The sequence below is a fragment of the Pseudopipra pipra genome, chromosome 26 (assembly GCF_036250125.1).
Source record: "Pseudopipra pipra isolate bDixPip1 chromosome 26, bDixPip1.hap1, whole genome shotgun sequence".
NCBI classification, from domain to species: domain Eukaryota; kingdom Metazoa; phylum Chordata; class Aves; order Passeriformes; family Pipridae; genus Pseudopipra; species Pseudopipra pipra.
The window spans coordinates 6,063,334-6,088,998 of NC_087574.1; the positions used below are offsets into that span (position 1 = coordinate 6,063,334).

General features: G+C 53.5%; 2 protein-coding genes across 2 annotated transcripts in view; both read right to left on the bottom strand.

Annotated features, from left to right (window-relative positions):
* Window positions 1-23,955, bottom strand: part of SNF8 (SNF8 subunit of ESCRT-II) — a 104,618-nt gene extending 80,663 nt beyond the window's left edge. The window contains exon 1 of the mRNA XM_064636572.1: window positions 23,952-23,955. The gene's annotated coding sequence lies outside the window, so the exon portion shown is untranslated. The remainder of the gene's footprint in view (window positions 1-23,951) is intronic.
* ZNF652 (zinc finger protein 652) lies at window positions 2,185-25,593 on the bottom strand. Its single transcript, XM_064636546.1, has 6 exons — window positions 25,355-25,593; window positions 12,430-13,556; window positions 8,605-8,752; window positions 7,799-7,914; window positions 6,601-6,745; window positions 2,185-5,542 (listed from the first exon to the last, which is right to left on the bottom strand). The coding sequence occupies exons 2-6, from the start codon at window positions 13,336-13,338 to the stop codon at window positions 5,034-5,036; spliced, it is 1,827 nt and encodes a 608-aa protein (XP_064492616.1). The 5' UTR covers window positions 13,339-13,556; window positions 25,355-25,593; the 3' UTR covers window positions 2,185-5,033.
* Window positions 25,594-25,665: the final 72 nt, after the last annotated feature.

The window sequence follows — 25,665 nt, forward strand, 5'->3', positions numbered from 1 at the left end:
CTGCCACACTCCCAGGTTTCCTTTGGGAATCGTTTCCCAGCACAAACCTGCGCCTGGAAGGGGCAGTTCCACACCCCCAACGCGCTTCCCGGGCGCTCCCTCTTCCCAAGGCTCGGGATCTCCCCTCCCCTGGCCCTTGGGAACGGGGTCAGGGTGCAGCTCATCCCAAATCCGGCCTCCCTGGGCTGCCTTGGAGCGTTTTCCTCCCTCCAGGTGCTGCGGGAAAGGGCACAGAGGGAACTTCCCCCGAGGAGTCCCAGGGACACAAGATCCAGGTTTGGGACCTTTGCACTAAATGACATCCAAGGCTCAGGAGAAATCTGACCCCTCCGTGCCTGGGCTGCCTCGGGGGGAGTCCTTTTTCAGGCTGAACTAATTTTATGTCTCAGGATCCCGGGATATCTCCAGGGGAACTCTGCCCACGCCCTTCCCTGCGCGGCCGAAACCGCCGGGAACGCGCCGGGACAGGAGGGAAGATTTCCCAAGGGATAGTTGTGGAAGATTTCCCAAGGGATAGTTGTGGAAGATTTCCCAAGGGATAGTTGTGGAATTCCTGCTTTTTGTAGCTTCAGCTGAACCACAAGGAGGTGCCTGATTCTCCTCTCCTTTATTGGAATATTTGCCATCCACTGACTGAAAAACCTCGGGGAGGAAATTGGGCAGAAAATGTAAAAGGAGGTGAAAAGGGAATTGATGATCCTGGATCGGGAATGATCCAGAGCTCCCTTCCACAATTCCAGGCAGGGCTCTCAGTTCCACACCTGCAGAACAAGGATATTTACTGATCTGACCATAATACACTGAATTTAATCACAGGGCAGCTCAAGGAACCACCACTGGAAAGCCTTTAAACAGCGAGTTCTCCTTCACAACAGCCCTTTTCTAACGAATTTCCTGCTCTATCCCAGTTGTTTACCTGGTAATTAAGGCATGAAATAATTCTCCCAGGCTGCAGGAGAGGTTTAAACAGGGAGATGAAAACATTCCAGTGTTCTCCTTTATAGGGAAAGTCCACAAACACTTCGATTCACGGCCCTGCTTCGGGTCGCTCGGGGAAAAGGCTCCTTTGAGTTGAGCTTTTCCTCTGGAAAAGCAAAAACTTGGGAAGTGTTTTGCAATCTGTTGTCTCAGCCTCTGGTTTTGCAAGCCCTGAGCTGTGCCAGTGCCCAGCCCTGGGACTGTTCTGCAAGGCACAAACACATCCCAGAGTTTTTAACTCCCAGTTTCCCTGGAACCTGCAGGACAAACGAGGACAAAGTGACCTCCAGGAGCTGCCCCTGGACGGCCCTTCCCGGGCAACCTGAAGGGAAAATTGCAAAATTAGGCAGTGAACAGCAGCAAACCCCACTTTTGTCCAGGTCAAACCAGCAGAAAGTCCCACAAAAGCCACGGCTGCAGCTCCTCCCGGGTCCCAGCTCAGGGTCACGGGGGGTTGGCACAGTTTGGCTGCTGGGGGGGTCCCTCTGTCCATTCCTTGGATTTCTGGCTGCACCAGCCCTCAGGAGAAAGGAATTTAAAAAAGCAGAAAGTGGGAAAACGTGAGCTGCCCCCCCACTGCCCACCCTTCCCCCTTCTCCTGATGAAAATCCAGCCCCACTTTGCCTGCAGGATGATTTTTAGGAGTGAAAAATCCAGGGGCAATTCGGTCCCACTTCCCAGAACATCCAACCCAACCCCAAAACTGGTGGGGTTTCTCTGTGCTCTTCTCCAAAGCAGCGTTTCAGTGACAAAACCCAACCCTTTAAGTCACTGAATCCTGCAAAGCTGCCCCAAACCCTCCCCTTTGGTTTGCCAGCCCGGGCAGGGAGGAGGGAACACGTTCCTGAGCACGTTCCTTGGCGGTGCCCAAGGTGTGCAAGGATGCAAATCTGGGAGTGAAGAAGCCACAGCAAATCCCAGCCTGGAATTCCCTGCCTTTCCTGGCACCCATTTTCCTTTCCTTGCTGGAAAATGTCCCTCAGGAGAGACCACACTGCACAGTCCCAACTTCCAGGGGTGTCCCAGAGGACCAGGAGGAGCTGCTGCCACCGTGTCACATCCTGCCAGACTGGGAGGAGGCTTGGACAGTTTAATCTTCTGCCACAGAAAAGAAGTTCATAATTCTCAGAAGGAAAAAAAAACCAACAAAACCCGAGTTATATCATGACCATGGACTGAAGAATAGAAAACAAACTGTCCCAGATGTTAGAATTCTGAATAGCAGCCTAATACTGTAAATTTATTGAGAAGAAAATCATTTTGCAAAACTGGAATACAATTGATTTACCAAGATTTTGTTTGTTTGTTTGTTTGTTTTGTTTTTTTTTTTTTTAAGCATTTAAAAATCATTTAATAACAGGCCTGACCATAAAACAGTGGCACAACAGAAATGCAGGTTGCAAATGTGGTGTGGAATGCACAGAACCCCCAGGGTGGACCAGGCACAGGAAACACAACAGTTTAAATCAGCAGTGGAAATTCAAAACTCACTCTCATAATTGGCTTTTTCTTCTAGAAGGTAAGAGGGGTGGGTATAAATATTATAGAGAAAACGTTTAAAAAGCATTGTTTCATTATTCTTTTCCTTTCAGAAATGCTGGGAGGGGTTTCAGCTCAGTCAAAAATGAGTTGGTTGGGCCAAAACTGCCCTTCCTGGGTCCTGAAGTTTCTATGTCATGGAAAACCCAACGTGAGTGGTGGAAAATGGTGGAAACCCATCAGCTGAGGAGCTGTTTCTCAGCAGAGGATTGGGTGTCTCAAACAAGTCCCTGGGGAAGAATTCCAGCATCCCTGCTCTCCTGGAGAACAATCCCCTCAGGCACAACCCCGAGGTCATCCCTCCCCCTCTGCCCAAGAGGGTCTCTGGGTGTGGAGTGGGGTGGGACTGGATGGGAAAAGCAGCACAAAGAGGGGGAAGTTCAAGGAAAAGGGGACTCACAGCACAGTGCTTGGGCCTCTGCCTTCCTGGAGAGGGAGCAGCCCCTGGACTGCAGGGATGAACTCCTGGATGGAGAAATGAGCTCCTGGATGGCAGGGATGAGCTCCCTGGATGGAGAAATGAGCTCCTGGATGGCAGGGATGAGCTCCCTGGATGGCAGGGATGAGCTCCCTGGATGGCAGGGATGAACTCCCTGGATTGTAGGATGAGCTCCCTGGATTGCAGGATGAGCTCCTGGATTGCAGGGATGAGCTACACTTGGGTCTGGCTGGGGAGGAACCCAGAGCTGGGGAGCAGCAGCTGCCCCCTGGGCCTGCCCTGGGCCTGGCACCCCTCCCACTCCTGTCCTCCCAGGATTATCAAACAGGGATCCAGTTCCCAACCCTAAAACTCAACATTTGCCAAAAACGTGCCTCTGACCCTCAGGGACTGTCCCAGTTTTCCTGCAGGGGAGGATGGGAGGGAGGGTGGGAGGGAGGACGGGATGGAAGATGGGAGGGAGGATGGGAGGGAGGATGGAGGGAGGATGGGAGGGAGGAGGGGAGGGAGGGTGGGAGGGAGGATGGGATGGAAGGTGGGAGGGAGGATGGAGGGAGGATGGGATGGAGCTCGGGAGGAGCCCCGTGCTCTCCTCCCAACTCCTGTTCCCTGTCCCCCCAGCCCGGCAGGAACAGGGCTGTGATCCCAGCCTGTGATCCCACCTGCTCCCCTCTCCTGGCACTCCAGGAATTCCACAAGCCCCTTGTCTGCAGAGCAGCATTTGATGTGATCCCCAGCTTGACTCAGCCCATGGAAAGCCCCTGACTCAGCTCTCCCAGCGGATCCTTGGCTCACCTGAGAGACTCCATCTCCTCCCTGCTGTCACATCCTCACTTTGGTGACTTCCTATTCCCAAATTAACAGGTCCCCAGTGCCAGGATCCCCCTTCCCAACCCACCTCACACACCCCACTCCAACCCAGCTAAAGCAAACCTGTGGAGCAGGAATGTTGTACCCCAACATCCTCATCCCAGCAGCTCGAGGGAAACCGTGAGAAGGGAAACAAGGTTAAAAAAACCCCAACGACAACAACGACAAAAAAAAAAAAAAGCCCTGTCAAAATAAATTACGTAAAGTTCTGAAATCAAACATCATTTTTCGAGGCAACTTTTCCAGAGACCTCTTGGTTTCCTTTCTTCTCTGAAGCACCTTTAAGTCGTGTGGTTGTAAGAATAACTTTAACTATAGAAGCTATAAGCATCTTTTTTTTTTTTTTTAAGAATCACATTTTTCGATGATTATAAAAATTTATCTATTATACAACATAGGTCCAGCTACACTGAAAAAATTACACCGCTTATTGAAATACAATTTTCGTTTTTAGAAACAGACTACTAAATAGGTCTATACAAAAAACTCTAAAATAATTTCTGTAGTAAAATAAAGAGTGTGTTAGGAGAGCTACACAAAACAAGGAGGGGGTTTTTTTTGCCTTTCTTTATAATGCTCCAATATACCGTGATACCAGAAGCTGAAAGGAATCCGTTACATACACAGTGATACAATTAATGCTCTGTATTAATCTCACAGCCTTTCCGATTAGTACAAAGAAAACCAGGCCTGTCTCCTCTTTGAGGAGAAGTCCGGGATATAAAAGCAAGCATACCTCATCAGCTGATATGAAATTATAAAATTCCACGAGTCTCAGTGTCTGAAATTCATAAAAGTCACCGGGAGGAGGGGGGGGAAAAAGAAACCACGACCCAAGGGGGGGTTTTTTCCTCGGTCCTGTCGGTCCCCGGGTTCGGAGTCGGGGTGTTTTGCTTTTCCTTGTTGAGTGATTCCGGGGAAGGTGGGAGCTGAGCCAGTGCCCCCCCGTGCCCCCCGTGCCCCCGGGGGCCGTCAGTGGTTCCGGGGAAGGTGGGAGCTGAGCCAGAGACCCCCCCGTGCCCCCGGGGCCGTCAGTGGTGCTGGGGAAGGTGGGAGCCGAGCCAGAGACCCCCCCGTGCCCCCGGGGCCGTCAGTGGTTCCGGGGAAGGTGGGAGCTGAGCCAGAGACCCCCCCGTGCCCCCGGGGCCATCAGTGGTTCCGGGGAAGGTGGGAGCCGAGCCAGAGACCCCCCGTGCCCCCGGGGCCGTCAGTGGTGCTGGGCCGGGCTGTTCTTCTCCAGGTGGCGCAGGAAGGGCTCCTCGCCCTGCCCGCGGTGGTTCAGGGGCTCGCTCTTGAACAGGGCCGGGGGGGGAGGCAGGTGTGGCACGGGGGGCACGGGCAGGTGGTGGGGGTGGTGGGCGTGGGGGTGCAGGTGGAGGTGCGAGTAGGGGTGCGGGACGGGCCGGGGGGGAGCGGCGCCCACGGGGCTCAGGGGCACGGGCGGGGCGGGGGCCGAGGGGGGCCCGGGCACGGCGGGCACGGCGGGGGAGGAGGAGGAGGAGAGCAGGATGGGCACGGCGGCGGGCACGGTGACGGGGCTGGTGACGCGGAAACACTTCTCCTTGTGCGCCTTGAGCATGTTGGAGAAGCGGAAGCGCTGCCCGCACACGTCGCACGGGTACGGCTTCTCCCCCGTGTGCGTCCGCCGGTGCCGCTTCATGTTGGGCCGGCTGGTGAAGCTCTTCCCGCAGATCTCGCAGATGAAGGGCTTCTCTCCTGCCCCACACACACACACGCGGCTCAGACACGGCCTGGGCACCCTCCAGAGGCACTGCACACCCCCCAAAATCACTGCACACCCCCCAAAATCACTGCACACCCCAAAATCACTGCACACCCCCCAGAGTCACTGCACACCCCCAAAATCACTGCACACCCCCAAAATCACTGCACACCCCCAAAATCACTGCACACCCCCAAAATCACTGCACACCCCCCAAAATCACTGCACACCCGGCCTGGACAGCCCCAGAGGCACTGCACACCCCCAAAATCACTGCACACCCCCCAAAATCACTGCACACCCCCAAAATCACGGCACACCCCCCAAAATCACTGCACACCCCCCAAAATCACTGCACACCCCCCAAATCACTGCACACCCGGCCTGGACACCCCCAAATCACTGCACACCCCCAAAATCACTGCACACCCCCCAAAATCACTGCACACCCCCCAGAGTCACTGCACACCCCCAGAGTCACTGCACACCCGGCCTGGACAGCCCCAAATCACTGCACACCCGGCCTGGACACCCCCAAAATCACTGCACACCCCCCAAACTGACTGAACGGGGCTGCTCCACCCGTGGCAAATGCTCCACAGGAGCTGCAGACTGAAGGAATTCCTCTGACTTTGGGAATTCCCCCCTCACTTCTGCAAATGAAGGGGCTCCACAGAAGCCTCAGACTTTGGGAATTCCTCTCTCACATCTGCAAATGCTCCACAGGAGCTGCAGACTTTGGGAATTCCTCAGACTTTGGGAATTCCTCAGACTTTGGGAATTCCTCAGACTGTGGGAATTCCTCCCTCACCTTGGGATTTTGATGCCTGAAACAATCCTTTGTAAGGGCGTTGGCAAGGGGCTCCTTCAGGCCAAAATCCCAGGTCTGACCTCTCCCTCTCCTCCCAGTGAGTCCCAGCCCTACAGATTTACCCTTTAAGGGGGTGCATTAACCTCTCCTGCCTGATTTTCCAGTCGGATAACCCCAAATCCCAAGGAAGGGAAGTGTTCTGCCAAGGCACTCGTGGCTTCTCCTTCGACAGGCTCTTACCAGTGTGTGTTTTCATGTGCTCATCAAAGTACTGCTTCATGTTGAAGTCTTTGCCACACCACTGGCACATGAACTGCTTGTGCCCGATGTGGATGCTCATGTGGGAGCGCAGCTGGTACTTGTACTGGAACCTCTCATCACAGTTCTGCAAGAGAAACAACAGCAGCAGTGGGATCCAGGCACAGGAGACACTGCAGGGACTGTGGGGAGGAGTGAAGGACACCTGGGCCAGGACACACAAACTGCAGAATTTGAATGATTTAGTGGGAATTCACTGAGCAGGATTTGGGCTGTACTAAAGGCCTGCTGGCACAGGAGCTTTGGAAGGGTCAGAACGTTCAGCTGGCACTGCAGTCCTGGCAGAGATGGTTATTCCAGCACTGCTGGTGGCTCCAGGCATCCAGGGAGGGTTTGCAGCCACTAGAGGACTCTGCTCCACAGCAAACAGCACAGCTCCACACCGGCCTGTCCCAGCCTGTTTTCCAGCTGCTTTTTATTGGTATGAGGTGATTTATTGCCCTACAAGTCCTATCCCCGAGCTGTTCTACCACCATTCCTACTCCATGTCCCCTGTGGGAACAGGAAGGGCTCTGCATCCCCTCTGTCCCCATCCTGTGACCCCCCCAAACATCCCCACCAGTGACTGAGGTTCCCTGCTCCACACACCCCACTGTCAGTCTGTCCCACGCCATCCCCTTCCCGAGGCAGGCAGGAAGTACCAACCCCAAACTCCTGGGAGTGTGGCAGGGAGACCCTCTGCCCCATCCCACCACACACACACTGGTTAATGAACCCAAACTCAGAGCACGGGCTCAGATCTCCAGGAGGAACCGTTTGGAGCACAATCATTTATCCCACACGTGAAAATCAAGCAGGAATTTGATTATTTCCACTGTGGCCACTTCTATCTGCTCCAAGTTACTGGGTAAGACAGGGAGGATTCCTGGAGTTTGAATTAGGCTTTGCTATGAAGGGAAAACTGGGATTCAAATCCTGCTCCAGTGAGAGGAAAACCACAGCCAACCACACCCAGCTCTGGGTCCCCCCCAGGTGCTCCTGCCACGTTCCCCACGGGGAGAAGGACTTCCCCAAAACTTTCATGAACCTGCCCCTCGTTTCTAGGTGAACTCAGCTCCCCGGGCACTGCCCCTGGCACTGCCATGCCCTGCTCTCTGCCCCTGGGCAGGAGCTCTCTCACCTCACAGCGGAAGGGTTTCTCCCCCGAGTGCTGCAGGGAGTGGACCTTGAGGGACATGCTGCGCTTGAAGGACTTTCCACAGGTTTCACATGTGAATGGCATGTCCTTGGTGTGTGCTGCAACACAACAGGCCGTTAGAGGGGGCAGGGGAGCACAAACAGCTCCTGAAGGGTTTCCCTCCCATTCTGGGAAGGTGAGCCCAGCTGGCAGCTCCCAGACACTCCGTGCAAACACTCCCACCCTCCTGCTGCCCAGCCCCACAGGACTCATCTCTGTGCTGAGCACAAAGCTCAGACAACTCGGTTTGTCTTGTTTTCATGGAATCACAGGCTGGTTTGGGGTGGAAGGACCTGAAAACTCATCCAGTTCCACCCCCTGTGCCACGGGCAGGGACACCTTCCACCAGCCCAGGCTGCTCCAAGTTCCAGCCTGGCCTTGGACACTCCCAGGGATCCAGGGGCAGCCACAGCTTCTCTGGGAAATCCATCCCAGCCCCTCCCCACCCTCACAGGGAGGGATTCCTTCCCAATATCCCATCTATCCCTGCCCTCTGGCAGTGGGAAGCCATTCCCTGTGTCCGGTCCCTCCATCCCTTGTCCCCAGTCCCTCTCCAGCTCTCCTGGAGCCCCTTCAGGCTCTGGAAGGGGCTCTCAGGTCCCCCTGGAGCTTCTCTTCTCCAGGTGATCACCCCCCAGCTCTCCCAACCTTATTATTTTTCTTTTGCCTTATTATTTTTCTTTCCAGAACGAGCCAAGACCCACGAGGAGACCCCCCAGGACCCCCTGGAGGCTCCACCACCAACTCACCAACCATGTGTTTCCGCACGTGGGCCATGGTGTAGAACTTCTTCTCACAGATCTCACAGGAGAACTTCTTCTCTGCATATCCATGGACAATCTTGATGTGTTCATGGAGGGACCAGAGCTTCTTGAAGGATTTGTTACAGGAAACACACTGGGGTGGGACAGAGAAGGGAGTGGGGATTAGGGAGGTTCAGTGATTCCAGCCGGTGCAGTTAAGCCACAAAAAGAAGCCCAGAACAAGTCAAAATGCTGCCTCAGACTGCACATTTCTTGGGTTAACACCTGAAACAACTACTCTAAGAAAAGCCAGATCAAGCAGGAGGAGAGAGGATGTTAAAACAAGCACTTTGGTGCCACCTGAAGAGAACTTAGAATTCCAAAACTCAACTCAGGAGCTAAACCAGAGACAACTTCACAGGCACTGATGCTGCTGGTGAGGGGAGAATCCAAACCCTTGGTGAGGGGAGAATCCAAACTCTTGGTGTGGGGAGAATCCAAACCCTCGGTGTGAGAGGAGAATCCAAACTCTTGGTGTGAGAGGAGAATCCAAACCCTCGGTGTGAGAGGAGAATCCAAACCCTCAGTGAGGGGAGAATCCAAACCCCTGGTGAGGGGAGAATCCAAACCCCTGGTGAGGGGAGAATCCAAACCCCTGGTGAGGGGAGAATCCAAACCCTTGGTGTGAGAGGAGAATCCAAACCCTTGGTGTGAGAGGAGAATCCAAACCCTTGGTGTGAGAGGAGAATCCAAACCCTTGGTGTGAGAGGAGAATCCAAACCCTTGGTGTGAGAGGAGAATCCAAACCCTTGGTGTGAGAGGAGAATCCAAACCCCTGGTGTGGGGAGAATCCAAACCCTTGATGGGAGAATCCAAACCCTTGATGGGAGAATCCAACAGAGGTGGAAGAGACCAATCCCACCAAGTTGCCTTGAATCCATGTGCACATCCAGCCCTTTGGAAGCAGCACTGTGACCCCACCCAAATCCCAGGTTTAATTAGCCAAAACTCTCTGATCCTTCTGGTTCTCCAGGGAAAGCAGCTCCCATCCTGCAGCTCTGGACGTGGATTCTGGGACTCAGAGAGCAAAGCAAGGTGTCCCCTCCATCCCCTGTGTTCTGGTTCTTCATTTGTTGAAGGTCTCAGCAGCTCTGCAGGTCCCAGAAGTGACAACAGGCAAGAAATGTGTGAGTTCCTGGGAAATGTCCATGAAATCAGTGACAGGCAGGACACTCCTGGGCTTTCAAACACCTCTGTCTTTTCCCAAGTTAGTTCTTCCTAAAGACTTGACCAAAAGATCCTTGTAGAATTTTGAACATTCCAGAATATTTGTAAAACTTGCTGGCAGACAGGTGAGGAAACCAAGACATCTCTGGAGTGAGGAGGAGGGAACTGTGGCTCATTTCTGGTGGTTGTTGGGGTTTTTGGGGCATCCCCATTTTCTGCCTCTCAATCACCCCCTTCCCTCCCAGTGAGAAGGGCTGGGTGCTGCTCAATCAGCAAATATTGATGAACTCTGCCAGGCTGGAGCAGTTCTTCTCTGCACAGACAAGTTCTGCTGCTCCCACAGCGTTTGGATCTCTGCAGGCTTGGGAATTCTGGTCCATTCCCTGAGCAAACACCTCCAAAACACCTCCCTGGAGGCACGTGGGGAACAAACTGCAGCCCCTGAGGGGAAAAAACCACCCTAAAGAGCAAAGCAGTGATGGGAAATGATCATAAATACTGTGATATAAAGTTAAGCCAGGCCTTGAAGAGGTCAGACTACAACTTAATTAGATTAGAACACTGAAGAGTGACTACCCAGAGCTTCAGGAACTGCTGATCTGGAGAGGAGGAAAATCAGAAATCACCTGGAAAAACAGACATATCCCATCACTTGGATGAAAAATAGAGAGGAGCCCACCGTGTTTTATCAGTTCAATTACCACTCACACATTAAACCATCCCTTTTCCTACACAAAGCTCCATATCCCCCCTGACACATCCAACCCTGAAGCACAATTTTTGCCAGGAGGAATAAAAACACATTAGCAGGAAGCTGTAAAACACATTCCAAGGGTCAGCACAGAGGAATAACTGTTGGATGTACGCTCAGATATTGAGAATTTGAAGATGACTTGCAGTGCTTCTGGCACTGGAAATATCTGGGGGAGTTTCTGGATATAAAACATAATCTGGACAATTTTTATTTCTTTTCCTACCCCCTTTTTGGACATAGGAATTTATCCCCTCAGAACACACACTTCCTTATTCTATACCATGTGTTTAAACTATTCATGAATTCCTGTTTAAAGTGAAAAGGTTTAATGCTGTGAAAGAGCCACCTGGATGCTGGGACATTCCTTAAATTTACATTTCAATGTTCTCTGCTGCACTGAACTTTTGAAGTATTTCTTTCAAAAGCTGCAAGGACACACTGAAATGTTTCTGTATTTTATTAACTATGCTCAAGACTCATTATCTTATTTTATAGTCCTTCCTTCAGTCTTCCTCCTATGAGCTGAAACACGAGGAAAAACAGCACAGAGTTACCCAGAGCTGCATGTCAGGTTTGGGAAAGAGAAACTGCAATGAATTATTCCATGTCTCCCACACAGTGGGGACTGAATTCCAACTCAGTTCAGCATTTAAGCAAGAAAACAAACAAACAAAAAGCCATTAAATCATCCTGGTGAAACCCTGGCTGGGCAGACAGGAAACCTGCTGCCCTCCAAACCCCAAACCCTTCAGCTGCCCCACAAACCCCAAACCCTTCAGCTGCCCCACAGACCCCAAACCCTTCAGCTGCCCCACAAACCCCAAACCCTTCAGCTGCCCCACAGACCCCAAACCCTTCAGCTGCCCCACAGACCCCAAACCCTTCAGCTGCCCCACAAACCCCAAACCCTTCAGCTGCCCCACAGACCCCAAACCCTTCAGCTGCCCCACAGACCCCAAACCCTTCAGCTGCCCCGGACCGAGCTGCTCAGTGGGGTCACTGCCCAGGGAGGGGGCAACACTGAGCAGGAAAGGCAGGGCTGAGCTGCCACATAAACCAACTCCATGGGAACAGAGGTGCCCACGAGCAGAGCCCAAACCACACGTGAATCACAAACTCTGGAGCTCCTTCCACCACCTCGAGCTTGCAAAGGGTTCTGTTCCAGCACAGCCTCCCACTGCTGGGGACAGAGCAGAGCTGCACAGCTGCTGGTGAGAAAGAGCAGAGGTTTCTGTGTCATCAGGGGGATTTACTGGGCTTTTGGCACTGGGAAAAGGGCAGGTTCATGGTCTAGGCACTGAATTCATGACACTTTTACCCCATCTGGGAGCACTTACTGTAAATCTGGATCATCATCCCAGCAGGACTTTTAAACTCCGCTTTAACCCAAGTTCAAATCCTGACTCCACTGGTGTCTTTCTCACCTGCTTGCCTCTCTGGGATTGCCCAAATTTCTGATTCCAGTCCCAGCCAAGTCCTGCAGTGAGACCTCCCCTGGGACCACTCTGTGCCCGTCCGGACACCGAACACCAGCGAGAGCTGCCGGGCTCAGCACCGAGGGAGGAGGGCTCCTCCCGTCCAAGAGCTTCACTGCAAACTGTTCTCAGCCCAGTCTGACACTGTTAGAGTGGCTCTGTGTGCTCCCCAACTCGTGGTTTACTACCAGAGTAGCTGCCAGAGCAGCTGGACACTCCCAGCACTCCTGGAAGGCACCGAAGTGTCGCTGCGCAGAGACAAGGCTCGGTCAGAACCTGGGCTGTGCAAAAGATTTCCCCCTCTGAAGTGTCCACCACTGTGTCCAGGGCACGACAGAAGGTGTGGAAATCTGGCAAGCAGGTGAGCAAACCTACCTGGATATTTTTTTCACAGTCAGTTTGCTGGTGAAGGGACAGCTCACTTTCTAGCACAAATTTCTTCCCACATTTGTCGCAGATCTGCATTCGCCTGTGAGTGACGTTCATGTGCTTCTCCAGGTACCAGCGTGTGTTAAACACCCTGGGGCACTTCTCACAGGTTAAAGTCTCCTTCTCTTCACACTTTGATTTCTGCACAGGTGCCTTGGGCTCCTTTGCAGTTTTCTTCTTACGCTTGGGGGGCTCCACACTCTTTCTACGACCCCTTGTAGTTCTGGGTGGTGGGGAGGTGGTGGCTGCTGCAGCAGAGGCAGCTCTCCTCGTTCTCCTTTGTGCAACACTAACTTTTTCCACTCTTTTCTCTTTTTTCTTCTGCCTCTCATTTTCCTCATAATCATTACTGTCTTCAGTGGCCTCTTCCCCACTGTCACCCTCCTCTTCCTCACTGCTGGTCTTAAGAACAGCAGTCTCTTTGGACTGGGAGGGGACACCCTTCTCCCCTTTTGATACATTTAAGGTTTGGTTGTTAAGGTTTACCTCTACTATAATCTGCTCCCTTTTGTAAGTCACTTCATCTTCCTCCTCCTCTTCCTCCTCAGAGTCGTCAGAGTTTTCTCTGTCTTCTTTCACAGCCCGGACCTCTCCTACCGCTCTGTTCTCCCTGAAATAGGGCTGCTCCTCTCTCTCGTGGAGGTGGGGCTTGCTCATTTTGCTGTCCACCAGCACAGAGTAGGGGCTCCCTGACTCCCTCTTGTACACCTTGGTGGACAGGTCGAGCTCCTGGCTGGCCCCGTGGTAGAAGGAGGGTGGCACTTGCCCGCGGCGACCGTCCTCCTGTGCCATCCCCGCCACGGGCGCCGGGCAGTTCTCAACCAGCTGCTGGCAGGAATTGGCCGTTTGACTCATCTGGGGGGCCCTGGGTCATGGAGCACCTTCAATCCCACAGAAACCGAGGCAGCAGCAGCAGCTTGAGGTGGGGGGGGTCCTCCAGCCCGGCGCCTGGTCCATGGACACGGGGGACAAACGGGGCTGAGGGGAGGGCTCGGGATTCCAGGGCTATGGCAAGAGCAGGGCTGGGATTGTTCTTCTGGGGAAAGGTGCCAACGAAGCCTTGAGCATTTTATCTAGAAGAGACAACAGAGAGAACAAAGTCAATTAAAAGAACAGCAAACCACCTCGAATCAGTAAAATCCAAATTCCTCTGGGTTTGTCCAGCTGGAGGGGAGCACAGGGCTGGTCAGCTCTGGGCTGCTGGGGGTGTCCCAAGGAAAACCACAGGGAGTTACAAACACCCTCTGGGGGGCAGGAGATCCCTAAGATATGGAAATCAAGGCAATGAATATTCCCCAGCCACCAAAGATCAGCTCCAGGGACGCAGAGCTGTGTCTCTCCTGGACTTTGGGGAGCACTGATGGCCCCAAAACACTGCTCTGCCCCCACACCCCTACCCAAAAATCCCTCTGCCTCTCCTGTACCTCCCCAAGGGAGCCCATCCTCATCCAGGGGACGTTTCACACAGACCCACACTAATGGAGACGTGGATGACGAATTCCAAGGGAGGCATTTCCGACCTGCAGCCCCAAACCAGCCTGAGAACACCCCAGGCCCTGCTTGTTCCACCTCACACATCCCTCCCACAGCCCCTTGATTTAAGGCAACTACTCCTTTGTCTCACTCTCCCTTCCCCCCAGCTATTTAATCCTCAAAGCAGAAGCCAAACAATATCACATTTGCCCATCCACATTTCCCTGCAGTCATTCCAAGTTGGAATTTGACCAGGACACTGCTACTTCCTCTTGCAAAAAATAAATAAATAAATAAAAAGCCACGTGATCCCTCCTGAATACAAGTAATCAATCCCTCCCCTCTCTCTCTCAGCAGGACAATCAACATTTGGGTAGCACAGGGCTGCAGCAGCAGGCCAGGATTTTTGGCTGCACAGATGGAATGGGAAAGACTCTGGAAGCCCCGAGCAAAGGGAGTTCCTGGAGCTACATCTGGGACCAGAGAGGGCAGGAAAGGAGAATTCAGGACTGAGACATCCCAGGATGAGAGGACAGAGAAGGACCCAACAGAAGGGATGGACTGAGCAGTTAAATGTGAAGAAAACGGGATCTCCACTCTTGGAATGTGAGAATTCCCTGGAGGGAACTGCTCCCACCAGCAGTTTCTCCCCCTCTGGAGTGAGTTTAATTGAACAGGAGAGGAACCCCCCAATGCCTGAATCCCAAAGACTGAAGTGCCCTCTCGTGCTGGGGAAGTGCCACCCTGGGGCCAGGCCAGGCCACTGATGAGCCTGAGCATCAGTTTAATTCAAACAGACCCCTGAACGCTTCTCCAGGATTTCCAAACGGCTCCAAGAGGCCCCCAAGGTGCCTGGCAGTGCCCTGCAGACTCAGCACCACCACAGCAGGGGCCATTCCTGCTGCTCTGCCTTCCCAGCTCCAAAGGAAATCAGGGAGGAGAGCACCAGGAAACCCCTGGAGAGGGGCTGTGAGCACTGGCCTGGGGTCACAACCCACGCCCAGATGGAAAAGCCAGTACACTACAGCATAAACTGGTTGGGACTGCAAGCCAAAATTAACATCCCTACACCCAGGAAGGCCCTTGGAAAGCCCTGGGAAGGATGGAACCCAGTTTGGCTTTTCCTTTCCCTCAGTTCAGTGAATATTCAGAAGCTCAGAAAACCCCCTGTGTCAGGTATAAAACCATCCCTGACTATTTCCAAGGCAGCATCAAGCATCTCCAGCAGGAGGGAACCAGGAAGGCCACTGGAATGTTGCTGCTGGAGAGCCAGGAAAGCACAAAACTGGTCAGGAAAAGGGAGGTTCACCTTCCCCCCCTCCCATTTTACTGAGCATCCAAACACTGGTGCCATCACTGAGGGGACACTCTGCCCAACAAACCCCTTCACATCCCCACGGAGCCACCTCAAACCCACACAACAGAAGGGGGGTTATTCTGAGTTATCAGGAGTCAGCTGGTGTTAAAACCCCCTCACTCTGCAGCCTCAGCAGCCTGCTTTCCCTCTGAACCCACCCCTGGCACTCCAGGGACCCCCAGCTCTGGAACAACGTCACTGAGCAGCCAAAGAGCTGCCCAAGGTCCCCTCGGACCTTCACCACCACCAAACTGCTGATTTCAGAGCCCCAAACACGCTCAGAGAACGTTTGCATTGCCCCCTCGAAGTTTCCTAACCCCAAACGTACCGAGGCAGCAGCGGGGTGGTTTGAGCTCCGTCCCTCTTGAAAGGTGAGTTCACTTTTATCAAAAGAACCCCAAGCTTTTCACAGAATGAGTCGCAGATCCGGGCTCTGATTAAGGAGTAAAGAGGAAACGGGGGTTTCAAAGCAGTTTTTGAAGATGCTTATCAGGACACAGAGCAAAGCCACGAGGTGCCTGCACCAGGGTAACCAAACATCAGGCGAGGTTTGCAAGTCTGCAGACATTAAAAAGCTCAAACCCAGAAAAGGAAAGGGCACCTGGCAGCCCAAGGTGTGGGTGGAGGAAGCAACCCCTCACCCCCTCACCGGGGCTTTCACTGCTTGGGAAGCAAACCCACATTCCTGCCCTTTCTCCACCAAAACAGAGAGATTTGGGATCCCAGGGGCTCAGGGGGTGCTGCCACCGACCTGCCCCGGGTTTGCCCCCAGAGGGACCAGCCTGGCACCTCCTGCTGGTGCAGGGAATGGGCTCTGGCTCCTGGCAGGGATCCAGCAGCAGCAAACACTGCTGGCAGGGACGACAGGGCTGCTGCCAGCTCTGTGCCAGGGGAAGGCAGCACAGCCTGCACCCCAAACTTCCTGGGATCCTGAACCTCCTGGGATCCCAAACAACCCAGAGCCCATCCAGGAAGGCAGCACAGCCTGCACCCCAACTTCCCTGGATCCTCCTGGGATCCCAAACAGCCAGAGCCCAGCCAGGAAGGCAGCACAGCCTGCACCCCAACTTCCCTGGATCCTGAACCTCCTGGGATCCCAAACAACCCAGAGCCCATCCAGGAAGGCAGCACAGACTTCACCCCAAACTTCCTGGGATCCTGAACCTCCTGGGATCCCAAACAGCCAGAGCCCAGCCAGGATTTCCACGTTCCCTTTACGACACAGGACCTGTCACTTCCCCCAGTCAACCCCCAAAACTTCATTTTCTCAGCAAATCTCAGCTTAGCAGCAGCTTTCCAATGGCTGCAATCAAGAGGCACTGCAAGGAAGGAGCAGGTTTATTCAGGGATAAATCAATATGGATCTCAGGCTCAGCAGGGATGATGACCCCTGCACACAGACCCAGGGCCAGGAGAAAGTCTCAGCACCCTGAAAAATGATTTTTTTTTTTTTTAACAAGACTTTTCTCAAAACACAGCTCAGAAAAAAAACCCCAACCCCCAAACAATTCTACCCGTGTTACAATTAAAGGCAAAGCCATTCTGCACCCTCGTTAAGGACCTGAGGCTTTGAAGGGGGTTGGGAGCACCGATCCAGCGGCTCCAGTAAGTCCTGGGGCAACCAGGTTTGCAGCCAGTGGTGAAACAACCACAGAGCATAAATAAATAATCTGCATTATTAGTGAAGATAATGCACCGATTTCAAACCAGCTGAGTGGCTGCTGAAGGAGTCAGGCACTGGTTGGGGGATTCATTAAAACTCCTCCAACACTCCACCAGACAAACAGAATTCCAATATTCCACCAAACCTGGGACTTCCTGTGGAAGTGCTCAAGCTGCCTGTGCCCATGGAAATGCAAACTGAAGAGCCTGAGTGCTGCTAACGACCTGTTCCCAAACATCCAGCCATTCCCAAACACCCACCCATTCCCAAACATCCACCGAGAGCCGGAGGGTTCCCTCAGCACAGCCCCAGAGGGAGCAATAATCCCATTTTCTGCCTCAGTTTTGCTGCTGACCCAGTCTGGGGGACACGGGGTGAGGCAGCAAAGAGGATGTTCAGGAACAACATTCCCAGTTCTCAGGAAAAGGGAAGAAACCAGGACCCTGCGAGCTCCGGATTCCCGGTGAATTCCCAGGAGCAGCTTCTCCCCTCCAGGGCTCAGCTGGGAATGGTGTGGGAATGGTGTGGGGTTCAAGTTCTAGGGTAATTAAAGCCACACATTTGGGCACCTCTGTCTCAGGATTAGTCTGGGGACAACCAAACAAACCCAGCACGTCCCAAAATGCAGCACATCCCAAAATCCAGCACATCCCAAAATGCAGCACATCCCAAATGCAGCACATCCCAAATGCAGCACATCCCAAAATCCAGCACATCCCAAATGCAGCACATCCCAAAATCCAGCACGTCCCAAAATCCAGCACATCCCAAATGCAGCACATCCCAAATGCAGCACATCCCAAATGCAGCACATCCCAAATGCAGCCTGGCTGGCAGGGACCCCAGAGTGGGGCGGAGGAGCCTGAGCAGGCCCCAGGAGCCTGGAGAAGGGATAAATCCTGTCCCCAGGAGCCTGGAGAAGGGATAAATCCTGTCCCACTCCGGGATTCCAGCGCTGGGGTGGCCCAGGGCAGCCCCGAGGGGCAGCACTGCACCAGCCCGTCCCTATCCAGGGTTTTTGGGACCATTCCTGGAATCAGCTGGGATTTTGCTGACTCAGCAGTGACACATTTTCCCTGGACTTGGCCACTTGCCTGTGACTGTGGAACAGGCTGGTGGAACACGAGGCAGAACCTACTCCCAGTTCCAGAAAACCCCTTCTGCACCACCCTGCCCCCGACACCACCCCCATCCCAAACCTTCGGGCCTTTTCCCTCTCCAGCCGAACCATCCCGGCTGGATCCAGAAATCCAGGCTGGGACACAAAGCCTGTGTCAAACCAGTGATTTCCAGCGCTGGGAATCTGGACTGTGCTCAAGCATTATCTCCCCAGAAAACAGCTCCAGAGGTTGCCAGTTCGGAATTCCACAGCATTGGAATCCCTCAGCTTTTGCAACGGGCCCAAGGGTTTCCACTGCCCGGGAAGGAATTTTGGATCCAACAGCCACAAACCTCAACATTCTTCTCTGAGCAGGCAAAACCACCTGGAACCAAGTTCTAATGCACCAGGACACACACTCAGATTAAACCCACACCCTCCCTGCTGCCTCCAATAATCAAACTGAAGCACCTGAGAGTGAATTAGGAACTTCCTCACATCCAGATCCCTCTCTGGGTCTCATTTACACCTTTCCACGAGCAGATTAAAACCCAACCAGGTGTTTCCCACCCCACAGCAGCACCTCTGTCATTCACCTTCTACTTTTATAACTTTTCTGCCGTTGTTTGACGACTTGGAGACACAAATGAAGCCAAGACAAGCTTTATATGACCACATGAACAGGTACCTGACCCTTGCAACCTGTAAACTCTTCAGAAGAGCTGCCAAAAACCCAAACCTCCCACCCTAAAGGCGACTGTGTCACCCACCAGAGCCCAATTCTTTGTTCCAAATCCCTCTGGAGTGCCTGGCTGTCCTCTGCTTCACTGCTAAGATTCCTTTTTGCCTTCAAAACTCTTCATCACACATCTTCCAAACTGCACTTTTAGGGATTTTAACCCCCCTTTGTTTTCTCACACCCCAGTGATGACACCTATGGAGCCCCACAACTCACTCTGAGCTCCCCAGTGGTGGCTTTAAGTCACTCACAAAGGCACAGGAACACCAAAAGGAAATCTGTCATCAAGACCTGCTTCCCAAAATTAGCATTTCCCCCTCCCAGGGCGGCCCAGAGGCCCTGGATGTGGATCTGTGCCTCTGAATATGCAGCTGGGAGCTGGGAGGTGTAAATTGGGTGTAAATGGGTCTGTCCCAGGGGAAGGCCCCAGGTACAAATCCTACCTGGACATTTATTCCCGGGAAAGGTGTCCTGCCTCCCTGCTGACAGCACTGACTTGGCAAGAAACAATAAACTCGAACCCCCGGGATAAACCTGCCTCCTGAAGGACACCTTGGAAACCTGCAGGATGGACACAGGGACCAAATTCCGTGGTTTTCACACTGATTTGGTTCAGCTTTTTGCCCAGCCTGTGCTCCACACCTCCCATGCCCCTGCACCACTTCTGCTTTCCAACAACAAACGTTTCAAACAACCCCAGCCGGGCTGACAGCACCTTCCACACACACTTGGGAGGCTCTCAGTCAGTCTAATGGAGTTTCTAAAAACCGTTTGGACTCATTTCCAGTCTACCAGTTTATCTTAAACCCCTGCTGAATGTTTTGGAACGTTGCTGAGAGTGGTATGTAGCAGGGAAAAAAAAAAAAAAAAGAAGATTTAAACAGCAAAATCTTCTTTGGCTTCACCAAAGTGTGAATTCGAGCCCTCCAAAATAAAGTTTGTTCTTCTCACATCATTGGAATGTGCTTAGGGGATGAGTTTGAAATCCTCTCCATTTTTCACCCAGAGCTCTTTACACACTAAATAATTTTGATTTTGGAGTTTGTCAAAGCCTCCATAGCAACACAGAGGCTGGAGGCAGCTGCCCTGGGCAGTGGCAGATGCTCCTGTTGGGAGTGACTCACCACTCCTGGAAAATGCTGGGGGAAAGAATGAGCACCACAGTTCAGCCTCCCCTTCTTCTCCCTCACCTGGGCTTCTCTTCCCACCTCCCCCTTTCCCACAGAAACACCTGCAGGGGTTCAGTTTTATACCCAAAGTGGTGTTTTAGCTGCTGGGTCCCCAACACCCCCCGGTGCTGACAGTGAGCACCAGAGCTCACATCTCCCTTCTCCTCCTTACCTGGACTTCTCTCACCATCTCCCCCTTTAAACCACCCCCAAACCCCACCTGCAGAGCTGCAGTTTCACAACTGACTGTGCTGGAACTGCTGGGTCCCCAAACACTCCTCAGTGCTGATGGAGAATTAGCACCAGGAGCTTTCCCTCCTTTCCTGAGCTGGGCTTCTCTTGGGATCTCCTTCAACCCCCCCAAACCCACCTGCAGAGCTGCAGTGTTATAAATCCCATTTGATTTGTTATTTGTTATAAATCCCATTTGATTTGTTATTTGTTATAAATCCCATTTGATTTGTTATTTGTTATAAATCCCATTTGATTTGTTATTTGTTATAAATCCCATTTGATTTGTTATTTGTTATAAATCCCAGTGGCATTTGAGCTGCTGGAGCCCCAAACCCCCCGTGGGTCACACAGGGATGGTTTGGTGTCCCCACCATGGCACCACCTCAGTGTGGTGCTGACAGACCCCCTGTGCCAGCCCCAACCCAGCTCTCTGTGCCCTGTGGGCCCTGCAGAACCCTCTGGGCTGGGCATCTCCCCCAGCCCCTGCCTGCTTTTGGGGCACTGCATCTCCTGAGCCACCTCCACCCCCTTTGTTTTGGGTGCACAACGTAAACTGTGGGGAAAACAGCCCGCCTGGCTTCCAAATATTGACATAATTTAGCCCGGCCCGAGGAACACCACCCACACACTCTTATCAGCCAGCCAGGGGATGATCCCTCAACAAAACTCCTCTCTGCACACGTCTGACCTCGGAGAGTAGGAGCCACATTCCTGCTCTCCCTGGAGCTGGACATGGGGACACAAAACTCTCTGGCAGGTCCATGAGTGACCAAAACCAACCTGCCCAGGCTTCACCTCCTCCAGCATGAATCCTCTTCCCACTGATACACTGGGAAAATAGGATTTTACTTAGTGTATTCTTATTTGTTTTATTCCCCTTCCTCCCCCCCCTTTAATTCCTTATGGAGCCACAGACAACTTATCCTACTTTGTATTTAAATTTCCTCCTGGGGACAATTATCAGTTAAAGCCAAAGTTACTTGTTTGTTTTAATCTGATCTAAGTGGGTTTGGCTGCCAAAAGGAGGCAAGGCATTCCTTCCCTATTTATATGCCAACACTGGCATTCTTCTGGTGGCAAGGTGAGATGCCTTGGGAAATGGGGCTGCCTGGAAAAGAACCATTCCCTGGGATGAATTTCCAGCCTCTGGATCAGTCCTCTGGACCAGCCCAATGTGCAGCTTCATCTGACCAGTACAAGGTGTTGCTTCCTGAAATAATCAGTATTTTCAGGTGTCACAGTGACTTGAACACCCCCATAAATCCCTCAATATTGCTCCTTGGGAGGGGAGGGATGTCCTGGAATCCCTGGAAGCGCTCAAGGTCAGGTTGGATTGGAGCAGCCTGGGATAGTGGAAGGTGTCCCATGGAAAAGCTTTATGGTCCCTTCCCATCCAGGCTGCTCTCCAATCCCACATCCCTCCAAAATTCCAGCTGGAAACCTCCTGCTCACTTGTATTTACATTCACTACCTGGGGCAGGCTGAGCTGGAAAGCAAAGCCCTGGGTTTTGCCTCAGACTGAGCAGGATCCCAGCTCAGCACCCTCACTGCCCTTCCCACGACACTCCTCAAAACAAAAACCCCCTTCCCACTGAATCCAAGCTCCCGAAGCTCACACACAGAGGGCAGAGCAGGCCAGCAGAAGGTGCTGGCAGTTGTTTTCAGCAGGGCTGAACAGCCCCTGTGGAGAGAAAACTCCTCATCTGAAACCTCCTGGGGGAAGGGTGTCGGGCAGGGCCAGGAGAGCTCCTCGTGCTCATGAGTGTGAGCTGCTGGCACCCAGAGCTTCACTCCCTGGGCAATTGTTTGGCAGGAGGGAGGAGCCACCTAAAAACCGAAAAAAAAATAAAAAATCAATCTCCAGTTTGAGATGGCTTGGAAAAATCCAGGTGGTTTGGCAGCTGGAGTCTGGGTGAGGAGGGAATTCCATCCCGGCTCCCAAAAATGAGGGTCCTGCAGAGCACCAGGGTGGGACTGACTGAACTCCTCTCTGGGTTTGAACAGTTGGCAACTTGAGGGAGGAATTATCTCTTCAGGAAAATGTTCTTTAAAGGCACAAACCCCATCATTTCCACACAGGCAGTGCCTTTGTGTCCCTTTTTATCAGCAGGTTACTTCAGTTCTGCCGCGGTTTGGATGATTCCAGGACAATTTGGGTGGTTCCAGGAGTCACAAATCCAAGGTAAGTTGGCCTTGGATTTACAGTGGGAGCAGCTGGAAGTTGGGAAGTTGTATGCACAGAAAGGACAGGTTCAAAACACCACATTCCTGATGGGAAACACTGCCTGGAATAATCTTCTTGGCTGGAGGAAGCTCAAGACAGAAGAGGGGGAAGTCAACTGGAACCACTACCTGCTCGTGGGCTGCATTAATATTTAAAGGGCACAATTTCAGGAGAATAAAATGCCCTCTGCATAAAAAAAATTGTATTTTTACATTCCAAGATTCTGGCAAAGAGAATAAAAACAGAATATCCCAGTATCTGTATTTTTTCCTAAGTTTGGGGGGGGGGGGAAAAAACCCCAACTTTTGGAATGATGAGATTCTGAAAAGACAAGTAGCACACATTTAGCAAAATGTAAACTAGAATTGTTTGAGAAAGTAAAATCACCTTCTTTAAAGCTTCCTTCACCTCCCATTGAGAAGCCAAGGGCTGGATCCTGCAGGGAGGGAACTGATCCCAGCTGAACACACTGAGCTGCTCTGTGCTGGAGGAACTGCACCCAGGGCATGGGCAGAAAATATTTTAATGCAATAATTACCCACGGAATCAGGTGGTCAGAGAACATATCAATCTCCTTAATTGGTTGGTGCTTCCTTCCAATTATATCTCTCTCTTTTTTTTTTGGTGGGGTCAGAAATAACTTTCTCCTGCGCTCGGGCACATTTTGTGACACAGAAATAGGGCACTGGTGACACGGGAGTTTTGTAACCACCTTAAATATACCTGTGCCTCTCTCAGAGATTGGCACATCCCTCCTCCAGCAGGCACTGATGGCATCTTGTTTACTGAAAAGGTCTGTTCCATGCAGCTGTGGCAGCTCAGAGGAGTTTTCCCAAGCCAGTCCTGCACGGACATCTCACGCTCCAGGTGCTCTGACCCACCAGCAATTCCTTGTACACAGAGAGACTTCCAACCTTTGGATGAAACTGCTCCTCTCAGCCTGAAACTTCCACCTTCCAAGGTTCTGCCAGAGGGAATAAAATCAGAACATCCCAATAGTCTGCACTTATAAAAACCCCCTGACAAACTACTTTTATAATTTATTTTTAGAATTTATAATTTAGCCCCTCTGTGGACTAACCCCTGACCCTTCATCCAGAATTGCTGAAGAATTAACTCTCCAGAAACCATCAGTGAAAGGCTTCCTGCACCACTACTAAACGAGAAACAGTGACATAGCCAATGAAGTCCTTTAAAACAAACTCACAGTAGTTTAAAATGCCAAAGTCCCTTTTGATCATACAGGTATTTGAAAGGCATTTTTACAAATACTCAATATAAGCCACAGATCATTTAGTGATGGTCCCAAACCTCAATTACTGCAACTACAGATACGTGTCACCACACAGCAGATAAAATTATAAATAAAACCTTAACTCTCTGGCAGCCTATTAAATGCAACTGCTTAGTCAGAAAAATAAAAAGCCTTCATGATTTTGCACTTTTCTTTCAAACACACCCTCCTCTGGCAGAGCCCTCAGAATTTCTGTCCCTCCACTGCACATTTCCACGGCGAGTTTGGATCACAACTTTATCATCACACCTGAATTTAAGGGGTAGGGATGGGGCTCTTCATTCATCCACCACCACCAGACTGCAAGTGCCTGATCGACCTCTACAAAGCAGGGGAGGGGGGAAATGCACCTTGCACACAGGTAGGAAGAGATAAAGGGGTTTCAAACAGCAGAGGAAAGTAAATTATCAGCCACCACAAACACCAGCCCCTTTTAAATTGACATTTTGCGACTCCACAGCCCTTTAACACCCCCGGAAAAGGCGCGTTGTTCCCACACAGCAGAGAGACAGCGAACACAACCCCAAAGGGGAACGATCCCGGATCCAAAGGGGAACGATCCCGGGTCCTGCCCAAAGCAGGGCTCGCACATCCCCTCCGGCCCCTCCCGAGCCCCCGCTGCCACCCCCACACCAACCCGGGCCGGGGCAGCCCCCGAGAGCGCCCCAGAAACGCACATTCCTCAGAAAGGCGCATTCCTCGCATCCCTCGCTCCTTCCACGGCTCTGCCCCAAAGCCACTTCCACGCGCGAGGTGCCAGAACTCAGCTGTGATTAAAGGTCCTTATGTAACGCTGTAAGCCCGGGGAGATGCCCGGTTCCTCCTCCTCCTCCTCGCCGGTTCCTCTCCCAACAATACCCGCGCCGGGACCCCCCCGACTGGAACACCAAAAAAACCGAACCCCCCCGGGGCGAACAGGCAGCACGGCCCGTCCCGGGAGCGAAGGGAAGGGGGAAACACCCCCAGGGAAAGGGCCGGGGATGAGAGAAGACACCTGATGTTCCACCCGAAGCCGCGGCCGCGCCAGGTGACACATTTCAGTCCCTTCACCCACAGCCCCCGTCCCAAAGAGCCGGCGGGGTGACAGGGCCGGCGGTGCCCCCGGGACCCCCGGGCACGGCGGAGCAGGGGGGCGGAGGGTCCGGCACGGGGAATCCTTTAGGAACGGGAGCGTGTTCCGTGCCCTGCCCTCCCCGGGCAGGTGGCACCGCGCCGGGGGACGGGCAGGGACCCCGCGGCCCTCGGGGCATCGCGCCGGTGCCGGGGCAGCCCCCGAGCCCGGGGCAGAGCCTGGACCGGGGGCAGAGCCTGGACCGGGGGCAGAGCCTGGACCGGGGGCAGAGCCTGGACCGGGGGCAGCCCCCGCTCGGGGGGAGCCCCCGCGCCATCCCCGCCCCTCCTCCCGCAGGGGGGTCCCCCCGCGTGTCCCCGCACCCGGGGGTGCCCTGCCCGCCCCCCCGGCCCCTCCCGGCCGGGCCCCGCCGTCCCTCCGCCGCCCACCCCCAGGCCGGGCCTAGCGCGGCTCGGCCCCGCCGCCAGGCCCGGCCAGGACGGAGGAACGGCCGCGGGCTCTGCCCTCCCCGCCCCGCACACCCCGCACGCCCCCGGCCCGCACTCACCCAGGCCGGTGCCCCCGGGGCCGCCCCCGCCGCCGTCCATGCCGGGCGGCCGCGGGGAGGGGGCGCGGGCGCGGCGGAGGGCGGAGGGCAGGGCGGCCGGGGGGCCCTCCCTCCCTCGCTCCCTCCCCCGCTCCGCTCCGCTCCCGCTCGGCCCCCGCGCTCCGAGCGGCCGCCTCGGGGGCCGGGGCCCGGCGCTCGGGCCCAGGCGCTGCCGCCGCCGCCGCGGCCCCCGAGCTCCCCCCTCCTCCTCCTCCCCGGCCGGGGCCGCCGCCGCCGCAGCGCTACGTGGCCGCCGCCGCCGCCGGTCTCGC

Coding starts and splice junctions, on each gene's coding strand:
- ZNF652 (XM_064636546.1), bottom strand. CDS start 13,338: ATGAGTCAAACGGCCAATTCCTGCCAGCAGCTGGTTGAGAACTGCCCG. Junction 7,915..8,604: donor CGTGCGGAAACACATGGTTG/GTGAGTTGGTGG, acceptor GTTGTGTTGCAG/CACACACCAAGGACATGCCA. Junction 5,543..6,600: donor GCACATGAAAACACACACTG/GTAAGAGCCTGT, acceptor TGTGTGGGGCAG/GAGAGAAGCCCTTCATCTGC.